Source organism: Populus euphratica, unplaced genomic scaffold, assembly GCF_000495115.2.
Source record: "Populus euphratica unplaced genomic scaffold, PopEup_1.0 scaffold488.1, whole genome shotgun sequence".
NCBI lineage: Eukaryota > Viridiplantae > Streptophyta > Magnoliopsida > Malpighiales > Salicaceae > Populus > Populus euphratica.
In genome coordinates this window covers 1-11,120 of record NW_011500369.1, presented here as the reverse complement: position 1 = coordinate 11,120, position 11,120 = coordinate 1, and the positions used below count along the sequence as shown (strand labels likewise).

Here is an 11,120-nt window from a genome sequence, read left to right as displayed (position 1 = left end):
ATAATAATAATAATAATAATAATAAAGAAAAAGAAGGAGAAGAAGAAGAAGAAGATGAGAACTTTGAGATGGAATATTAATGTAACGATTAAACAATGATAATAACAAATGTCAAGGTTAGAGGTTCCACTAATGGTATATCAAACAAGTATAGTATAAACTCTTATTATTGAATTGGAAACCACACACAAAGGAGGTTCCAATCAGATTATATATTGTTAACATGATTACATTAGTCATCTTATTCAATTAATGCTAATACTTGTAAATCTCGTCAAGCATTCATGATTATAACTTATGTTAACAATAAATCAAGTTCCTTTCATAGCTCAGGTGTCGGTTATACCATACATTATGGGCTATGAAAGTGCCAAGCATTTGTTGTACCAAGTGTTATACAACATAAATCAAGATTAGTCATTTAACAAGCAAAGTATTAAAGAGTGAACAAGATAACAAATATAAAACATGTTAGTATCAAACATTAAAGTCCATATTAAGTTTACATTATACTTATTCTTACACCATTAGTGTAACCTTTTCACCTTGACATAATTAACTTAGCTAGACATAATGAAAGAAAGCAAAATAGATAAACAAAATAAGAACATAAAAGTTAACTAAGTAAAGGAAAGGAAATGAAAGGCATAAACTTAATATTAATGAAAACAAAGCATAAAAAATACAAAGAGAGAAAGGAAGAGCATGATCTTGATCTGGAAACCAAGATGCCTAAATGCATGGCAAATGCCTCCTTTTATAGGCCAAAATTAGGAACTATTGATTTGATGACTAATTGATAAGTGGGTGGCCAACTTTTGACTTGGTGACAATCTTTATCTTCTCTTGTCTGCCCAAAACGTCATTGATAACGTCAAAACTGGAGCCAGTTGCAAACATGAAAGTTGTAGGCAATTGTCTCAGCTTTCTTGTGTAAAAATTTCAGCTCATTTGGACTTCTAGAACTCCAGATATGGCCAAAATACCGAACAGTGCTCGGGCTGGAAGACAGATTCGGGCTTCTTTGTTGTTGCTACAATTTGGACTTGATAATGGCCTTTTTAGATCTTGGGCTCCATATGAAAGTTGTAGGCCTATGTCTTACCTTTCCATCCATATAAATTGGACCTAAATCTGAGATATATAGCTCTAGATATGACCCAATTACCGAACAGTGTTCCGGTTTGGATTGCACCGACATCTCTTTTCTAAGTTTGGCCATCTCTTTGCCTTTGCAATTTAAGTTCTTCAAGTCATCATTCAATCCTTTCATTTATGTGATAGGCTTGCATTAAAAATAGACATTTACCACAAATTATAGGTATCTTATATTATTAGATACATTATTATAAAACATATTTTAGTTAAGGAGTTATTGATATTTCAAGTGTAAAATGATGATATAAAACCATGATAAAAATACACTTTTAAGTACTAATCATTAATCTTCCATCTCAAAGTTATCATCAACTTCTTTTTCTTTTTCTTTTTCTTTATTACTGTTATTATTATTATTACTACTACTAATACTACTATTACTATTATTATTATTAATATTATTACTATTATTGTTAGTTTTAGCATTTAGTGTTATTATTGTTACTATTGTTGTTGTTCTATTATTGTCATCTATAATTATGTTAAATGAATGATTTGAAATTAACTTTCTAATACATGAAAAACCCTTTGAATTTGAAAATTTGCACATGTTCACCATTATTTTGTGTACAATCTTATTAGTTTAAATTATTTCGTTAGATTCAAATCCATGACGAGTGATCAATTGGTCTAAAACAATTTGATGCTATGCTAGCAAAAGAAAAAACTATAACTAAAATTGCTTAGTTTTTTACTGTTGACTGCATAATGCAGTCCACAACGCAAAAGCTAAGTTGTCTTTTTTTTTACTTTTTTTTCTTTTAATGAATTTTTTTTTTGTTTAATTTAGTTTGTTAATATTAAATTTTTTTATTAAGTTATCAAACTTTCATGACACGGATCTCAAATTTGACAAGTTAACCTCGAATGACGAGTTAACTAGGAAATTTTTATTTTATTTTTTATTTTTTTGTTTAGTTTAGTTTGTTAATGTTAAATTTTTTTTTATTTAGTTATCAAACTTTAATTAATTTTTCTCTTTTTCTTCATTAGTTCTTTTCTTCCTGTAGTTTTTTTTCTTTAGTTTTTTCTTTTTAATTAATCTATTTAATTATCATAGTTTTATGACACAACCTTGCAGTCAGACCCACATCTAAGGCTCTTTTTTTTTATTTAGTTATCAAACTTTAATTAATTTTTCTCTTTTTCTTCATTAGTTCTTTTCTTCCTGTAGTTTTTTTTCTTTAGTTTTTTCTTTTTAATTAATCTATTTAATTATCATAGTTTTATGACACAACCTTGCAGTCAGACCCACATCTAAGGCTCTTGAGTCTAGTGTTGCAACCAGACTCACTTAAACTTGAGTCATGTAAGTTTAATATTATTATTAATATTATAAATATTACTCTTGGGTCAAGTATTGCAACAAGACCCAAGGCTCTTGGGTATATCTTTGTAAAAAAACCTAACACTCTTAGATTCTTAGCTTTTTATATATATATATTTTATGTAAAAAAAATTAACCCGTGGCATATGCCTTTGTTTTTTTCTTTTTCTTTTTAAGCCTTTTACTATGGACTGCACAAGGTAGTCCAAAGTGAAAAAGTTGATGCCTTTAGTTTTTTTTTAGTTTTTTTTAATTTAGTTTCTTAATATTAAATTATTTTCTATTTAATTATCAGACTTTCATGACACAAATTTTAAGTTTGATGAGTTAACCTCATTGATTCAGATTTTTTTCTTTTTCTTCCTGTAGGTTTTTTCTCTTTGTTTTTTCCTTTTTAATTAATTTTTTTTTAAATTTTAGTTCATTAATATTAAATCTTTTTTTCTATTTAACCCCCAAAATTTAAACTCTTAAAGAGATCCAAGAAATATATTATATTACCTCTCTGTCAACATAAAAGAAAAAAGAATATATATATATATATATAACATAAAAGAACAAAGAATATATATATATATATAATGCTTTTGATCTCATGTTTCATGACAGGGTAGTTAACCTTTAGCTAGCCTCGTAGTTGGTTGGTGATCATTTCCATTGCACTCTAGCTATAGTCTTAGCAGAAGGAAATGATGTCCCTTTGGCTTGTTAGAAATAGAATTAAAGGACAATTTGTCATGAATGTGGAACACAATTTTATATTCTATGCTTCTTTAAAGTTGTAGTGTGATCATTGTTAGTTGTTTTCATTGTAAAACCAAAAAAGTTTCCTCGTCCACTTTTCTTTTAGGTTGCACATAATACAACATCTGAAACGAATTATGTAGTTAAGCTAGAGGGTTTGATAACATAACAGAAAACACAACACAATATATATACATTTATACCGACATGTAAAACAATGCTATAATGAGTTTATTGTTAGGATACTAGCATGTAAACCCGACAAGATAAAAGGCAAGGAATAAGATAAAATAAGAAATGAGACACAAGAATTTATGTGGTTCACCCAAGCAAGTATAGAAGGATTTTTCTAAGTAATATGGGAATTACAACATCTCTCATATAATATAAGAACAATTAAGAATCTCTCTATTATTAGGAGAAAACATCTCACTTACTCTCTCACAAATACCTCATAATTTTATGGGATTACTCTCTCTTCACTCTCATCTTTTTCTCTCTATCTTGGTGTGCATGATGAAAAATTACTGAATTGTCGTGTGGGGGACGTGCAACAGAATGGCGACTCCGCTAGGGAGAGGTAATGTTTTCAACATTATTGGACTAAGCTTTGTGTTTTTGATGTGTTTAAATTTTTTGCCTTTTGTCTTGATTTATTTTTGTTTTATTCATGCATTGTATAGAATTGTCTCATGCATCACAAATTTTAATTTTTGAAAGTACACATGAGCTTTAGGTTAGGTGGGGGACTAACAGCTTACCTTATGACTTTAGTCAAGGTTTAAGTTTGTGTAAATCCCAACTCTTCGTTAAGTTCATAGACTGTTAATGATTGGTATATGTACCATTTCACTATCTGCTGAGCCCCTATATTGCCTTTACAAGGGTGATCACTGGGACAACAAGAGACCCTTTTTGAGACCAAGTAGTGAACCTACCCTTTGTCTCACGTAAAAAGATTAGAACCTACTTTTAGGATGTATGCTCCATACATATTTGTTTTGCAGCTGAGCAAGCCTTTCTTGAAGCATCTTGAATTCAGAACTTAGGGGGATATAATGGTCATCACTTAAGAAATTTCTATTTGTTAAGTTTGAGCAAGAATAAAAATTCTTGTCTCATCATGCAAAAGTTATGACCATATGTCACCCCTTGAGGGGCAAGTTCATCATATAGATTACATGTCATGCATTTATCATGCATACATCGGGTTGAAAATAAGTCCCCCAAATAAGCTTTGCTAGCCCTGATTGAAAAACGATGATGTCAAATAAAGAAAAGGGTCAGAGAAAGGCTCATTGTCAAAAGGAAGTTAAGAGCATCAAAGATGAAGCAGCTAGACTCAAATCCGCCCGTACAAGTGTAGAGCATTAAATGGAAAGGGTATGTCTGCATAGTCTTCTATGAGAACACTGCTTGCCCACATCCCATTAAAGCTGCACCTCACTTTTTCAATCATGAACAACAGCGGCAATGCCTCCAGTCATCAACTAATGACAACCTCGGTTCTTGTTTAGTTGTACTGTTTATCATTCATCACCTCCACATCTTTTAATGGCATCTAATAACCATTAGCCTTCTTTGAAGTCACCCCCACTATAAGCTCAATTCCAGTTCAGCAGCACAAGATGTTGGTCCAAAAAAAAGTGATTGGACACTGAACTTTAACGTGACAGAGCTCTCTCTGTAGAGATTTGTTTGTGGATTTGCCAGTGGGGAATGCAAGAAGGGATGTAGTAGTTTTATATGCTTAGAAACTTTCTCTCACTAGTGGCTCCAGCAAAACATTGTAGTAGGCAGAAGAGTCAAACTTGGTCTGAAAATATGAGCAGTCATCGAATTTCAACGTGGCAGAGCTCTCTCTACAAAAATTCAATTATGGCTCTACAAGTTGGGAATGCAAAGGGGGATTTATTAGTTGCATATGCTATAAAAATCTCTCTTATCAGTTTCAGCACAAAGACACTATGGTAGGTTGAAGTGCCAGACCTGGTCTGAAAAATATTGAGCAGACATTAAACTTCAACGTAGTAGAGCTCTCTCAACAGGAATCTGTTTGTGGATCTGCAAGTGGGAAACCCAAGAAGGAATGTAGTAGTTTCAGATCATCTATAATTTTCTCCTACTAGTATCAGAATGAAAACGCAGAAGTAGAGAGAAGAGACATGACTAGACTGAAATACATGAAGAAAATTGAAACTTCAACAGAGCAGAACTCCCTCTACATGTGTCTGTTTGTGGCATTGTCTGTGAGCAATCGAAGATGAGATGGGAGAGTTTTAGATTCATTAAGTTCTCTTTCAATTGAGACAACGCGTGATTCCACATGTCGGTAGTGGTGGTACTGTATGTTTCTATATGCTACCAAGATTACCTAACTAGTGGGTGGTTTCCAACAATTCTCATACAACCGCAACAATATTGGAAGATTGACATGATGTTATGAGGATTGCCAAAAGAATAGAGCTAACTATCAATATGGGAAAGATTGAAGGCTCTATCGTGGATTTTAGAACTGTGAAGAGAGTTGAATTAGGAGATGACTCTGAAGATGGGAAACCATAATTATGTGGTTTAGCCAGGTCTCACTGTAGCATCAATTACTCAAATGTCTTTGCCAAGATTGACATTCCTCTACCACTCAAATTTGCCTACCTACATCTGCCAAATTTCAAACTTGTTGCCCTAAATTTGATAAATTATATGCAACCATCATGGTAAAATTCAAACAAGATGTGAATATCATGGTGGGTTCCTGGACCATTTCATTTGAATAAATGCAAGAGTTCCAAGAATCGAGTTGAGTTTATGAAAGATGACATCATCAATTATTTTGTCGCTGAACATCCTCAGAATGACAAGTGATCAAAATTGCTTGGCAAAACACAGATATTGCTAGAGTAGCTAATCCAAGAAGGGTGTTGACCTGTCAAATCATTTTTATTATGAATTTTGTCATTTTGCATTTTGTTTTGGGATCACATCTCATCCTTTAACGAAACATGTCTTTTCTTCATCTCTTTGTTGTTTTGAAAGCATGAGATGTTTTCTTTCAAAGGTTATTTTGACAAAAGATTTTGATAGAACTCCAACATGCAAAATTAATGCTAGTCAATCCTAAAAGATAAAAAGTGTTTTGATTGCATAAATGACTTGATGTTTGAAGATGACATGAGGTGACTAAACAATTTTGAACTCATCTCTCTTGAAACTGAACCACACTTCATATAGCTAAGTTTTAATAGTATGCATAATGACATGTAGTGGATTTGGTAGTCATGGACTCGTGAATCATGATTCTTACAAGTCCAAACCATTGCACTAGATGAGGTCAAAATTTATCGATTCTAACTGACCTTGCTTGAAATAAGAAAAGACCATCTTTGTTATCCTTTCACATTTCTTGAAATCTTATCCCTTGCAGTCCCATTTTGAGCTTGGTAAAATATTTTCTTTCAAAAAGAAACCCTAACTAGGATCACACCCTACACTAGGGGCAAATGGCCACTATTAGAGTCAATGGATAAGGGAAAAGGCTTAAAACAAAAGTCTAATGATTAAGAAAGGGCCAGAAAAAGCCATAGATTGAGGGCTATCCAAGCAAACTTTGAGGAAGGCTATGTAAAAGCAAAAAAAAAAAAAAGAAGGAAAAAATGGAAATGAAGGAAAATTCCTATCAATTCTAAATGACCTAAAGTGCAAATACAGTATTTATTAAAATCAAACCGTTGCCCGAAAAACAGTATTGAAATAAATAAATAAATAACAAAAACAAAAACGCATTTTTCAGTCACAAAGTGTAGTCCAATCCAGTCTTTTTCCTTAAAACCAATTCTCCCCCTCCTCCTGCTCCTCCAAGTTTCTCTCGCTCTCTCTGATTGATGACCACTTTGAACCCATTTTTACTTCACTGAACCACTTTAGAATACAAAGAAATGCAGCAGTTTTCATTTTTTTTTCTTGCACATAGATTTATATAAGGTGTTTAGTCACAGGGTTTAGAGGTTAGTTGGATTTAATTGAAAATTTTGAACTTTTTTTATTTTTTATTTTCTAAATAATGGCTAGGCGACATGGATGGCAACTCCCTGTTCATACTTTTCAGGTGCATTTCTTTCTTTCTTTTTGTTTATTATGTTTTTTTTTTTAAATTATGAGTAAAAATTGAGGCTTTATTTGGAAATTTTTTCTTTGTTGCATGAAATTACTGTAGTGGAATAATTTTGCTGTAAGACGAGAGAAACCCAATAAAAATTTGTGTTTCTTTCTATTTTGGAGTGTCCAAATTTGAAGTTAATTTTTTATTAGTAATGGCTTGGTTTATGAGATAAACGGGTTGTTGAAGTTTGGATTTTGGAGCCAAGTGTGGTTGAGATGGCTTGATGTGACCTCGCGTTACCGTAATTTGCATAATCTTGTTCTACTCACGTTGCTCATTTTCTAAGAAAAGCAAGGTGAATCAAGCCAGGGAGGGAGGGACCTACCTGTGTTGTTGTGGTAAGAAAACAAAGTTAAATGTTAATGGTTGAAGATCATATGAGTGGATATTGGTTAGTAGTGTTTTGCAAAGTGTTGATGGTATAGATGGTTTATGCATGATGGTGTTTGGTCAAATGAGTTTTGAGGTCTTTGTTTCTGTATATTGGGGAGGTTTGTGAACAAGCGTTGTTGTTTATTGTTAAATTAAAGTACTGATGTTGAAAGTTTCTGGTGCACAGATTGTGGCTATTACAGTTTTCTTCGTGCTATCTGTTGCATTCTATGCCTTTTTCGCTCCCTTTCTTGGGAAGGTCATTTATGAATATGTGGCTATTGGTGTTTATTCTGTATTGGTAAGCACAATGATGCTCTTCCCTGCCATTTCTTTTCTTTCGTTTTTTTTCAGTGATTGATTTCTTGTTTTGGGGGGTTTTTGTTGCCTTATTGCATTTTCCCTCTTTTCTGATTTTCTCAGGCGCTCTCCGTATTTATTCTTTATGTACGATGCACTGCAATTGATCCGGCCGATCCTGGAATTCTACTAGAAGATGATGAGACAGCAGGCCATAAATCAGAAAATGACACAGATCTGCCTGGTTAGTCTATTTTCCATGCAGTTCTCTAACTAGAAAATCGATGAATTGCAGATTGAGATTGGAGTCAACATTTATTGGTGATGTATAATATGGATAATGAAAACACTGTACTAGTAGCATGTGCCTCTCGGACCCTTAGAAAGGAAACTTGAAGCATTCTGAAACTTTGTCTAGAAATGATGATGATCATGCTATTGTACTGTCTAAAGTGTAAACTGAGTTTCTTAAGTGTTTTTGGTTTGTATCAGTTTTTCTCAGTTGAATGACAGATGTAGGTGGGCAATTGCTCAACCTTTTTATTGAAATGAACATATTGTCTATTGTGGAGTTATGAAACTTCCATTGAGGATATAAGCTTTTTCATAATATTTTTCCTTTTTTAAAACAAAATTGTAAAAGCTTCATGGTCTTTCATCAGGAAACTCTGCTGAAGAACCTAGCAAAATAAGGTTAAAAAATGGAGGGAAATCCTATAAATACGGTTCAAGTTGGTGTTCAAGACTTGGAGGTTTCTTTTGCTGTTTTCTTGTGAAACAAGATTGCCGTAAAGATGAAGATATTCTACAGGAAGAATCTGGAGAGGATGCTTTGTTCTGTACACTGTGCAATGCCGAGGTGCAGGTTTATTCCATAAGGTTTTATTTTTATTGCTTGGGATAGAGTTCCTTTTTATGTGGAATCCCCTGCCCACAAACCATGCACACACAAAAACGAAGGAAAGGGGAAAATATGGGTAAAAGGTAGAAGGAAAGCTTATATTATTAGATATATTATTATAAAACATATTTTAGTTAAGGAGTTATTGATACTTCAAGTGCAAAATGATGATATAAAACCATGATAAAAATGCACTTTTAAGTACTAATCAAGAGGCAAAAGAAGTTTCAATTAAAGAAAGACATAGCAAATGCCAGAAGTCAACACCAAAAAAAAAATCAAGTTTCATGTCTTTCTGTGTGTCTAGGATAAAGCCTTTCGTGTCTTCACATAAAGATTAGATTGGTTATTCATCAAAGAAAAGTTGGATTTGCATTATGACCTATGTTAAGAGAATTCTGATACTTGAGATTAACAAGGTTATATGTCACTTTCTCTACTATGACAATAAGAGAAAGAAAATTGATGAATAGTCGATGTTGATCCTGGGTCTTTGAAACCCTCAAACACCTTTTGAGCTTTTGAATTTCCTTTCTTTCATGGCCATTAACCATAGCCTACATTACGTGCTTTTAAAAGCCCTTTTTAATCAAGTAAGCAATCTGAACCGATAAATGGCGATCTCAAAACTTGAAGAGTTTTCCATAAGAGTCGTGGCTTCATGGACTAAGCTACTAGTTATTATGCATGCTACTAAAATTGGTGCTAAAAAGGAAAACAACTTCCTTGATGAATCCTCAAGTTTTGACTTGAGCCTTTTATTATCCTGAAATTCACAGAAGGTCACCTCATCGCAGACTATCAAAAGATATACCCAAGATCAAAGATTAAAACTAACACAAAGAACCATGGAAAGAGTCATTTTAATCTTACAACGCGTCATTTTTGTTTTCAAAATACAAGACAATCAAAGGACTACATTGAATAGCATGTGTTGGACCTTTGACCAACCAAGCTTGATTTTCAAAATTGACATCTCTCTGATTTCATCTCAACAATTAGATGTGAATAGACATGACCGTTGAAATATGAGATTTGATTCCAGAACAAGATTATCAAACAAGAAGAACATTGATCGAGTTTGCAAAATCCCGAACAGAAATGACATCAACACTTCTTGACACTCCTTAAAAAGTTGACCATCTAGGGCAATACAGTAGACTCTAAGAAGGAAAACAAACAGTATTCAGCTCAGCTAGGGGGGAAAGCACAATTAGATGATGAGTCATCAAAGTCCATTAAAGTTATGTTTAGCATCTAGCGATGACAAAGAAAAACCTTTTTGAGTATAGATAGATGAACGAGCATTCAGATCATCACTAGGGGAAATGTTGTTAAAAGACAATCTGTGATCATGTGAATTTCAGCATCACTTGGTGAGCAACGCTACATCTGAAGGACATATTCATCCTAGCAAATACACACTTCATCGCATGAATATAGGCGATAACATGAACATCATTAATGATACTAATGTATTTCTCTTCATGATCTAATTTGCAAGCTGAGAGGAATCCATAAAGAAGAACATTGAGCTTATAACGACGAGCTTTTTACTGCAAACTATGAGATGCATGTCTGGATGACTTGGCAGTTCCATGAAGGCTAATGATAACATACTTGAAGATTATTGTTTCAACTGGAGGCAAGTTCATGACTGATTGACAATCTCGATAAGTGTTGGCAAGAGACCCACAGTTAATCAAAGGATAATTCTTAGAAGAATCCAGGAGAGAAAATCCTTCATAATGAATCAAGCAACACCACTCTTAGGGGCAGAGTCAAGCTTGACGAACAACGAGAGTAGTAACCGTCAAAGACAGCCTAAAATAGGCACTGCATTTACAGCTGAGGGATGGCTATCATATGAATGAGTCAATGCATGGAAAGAACAAAGAAAGCTTCGAAAAACAAACAAAGGCACCCTATGATGATGGATCATAAAAAAGGGGGGACCTATATTTCTCAGGTACGTGTACATGCATATTGATCATAATGCATTGTTTTTAGCATTGTCATATCGGTGTTTCATCCTCACCTTTTAGGTAGTGCATTTTTAACCCTACCTCATTTTGAGTGTGCCTTGATCCCTCACTTCTTTTCGAGTGTGCCTTTAAGCCACCATTTTCTTGGGTAGTGTATTTTTAACCCTACCGAAT

The 11,120-nt window shown here is 33.4% G+C and overlaps 1 protein-coding gene across 1 annotated transcript; it reads left to right on the top strand.

Annotated features, from left to right (window-relative positions):
• The first annotated feature begins 6,993 nt into the window (after positions 1-6,993).
• Positions 6,994-9,056, top strand: LOC105114123 (protein S-acyltransferase 21-like). The gene is made up of 4 exons (XM_011010552.1): positions 6,994-7,334; positions 7,948-8,061; positions 8,184-8,304; positions 8,723-9,056. Exons 1-4 carry the CDS (start codon positions 7,290-7,292, stop codon positions 8,962-8,964), a joined length of 522 nt encoding a protein of 173 aa, XP_011008854.1. The 5' UTR covers positions 6,994-7,289; the 3' UTR covers positions 8,965-9,056.
• The last annotated feature ends 2,064 nt before the right edge of the window (positions 9,057-11,120 follow it).

Excerpts from the sequence above, each read along its gene's own strand:
- LOC105114123 (XM_011010552.1), top strand. The coding sequence starts at position 7,290 with ATGGCTAGGCGACATGGATGGCAACTCCCTGTTCATACTTTTCAG. Across the intron at positions 7,335-7,947 it reads TCCCTGTTCATACTTTTCAG|ATTGTGGCTATTACAGTTTT; the intron begins GTGCATTTCTTT and ends TCTGGTGCACAG. Across the intron at positions 8,305-8,722 it reads AAATGACACAGATCTGCCTG|GAAACTCTGCTGAAGAACCT; the intron begins GTTAGTCTATTT and ends GTCTTTCATCAG.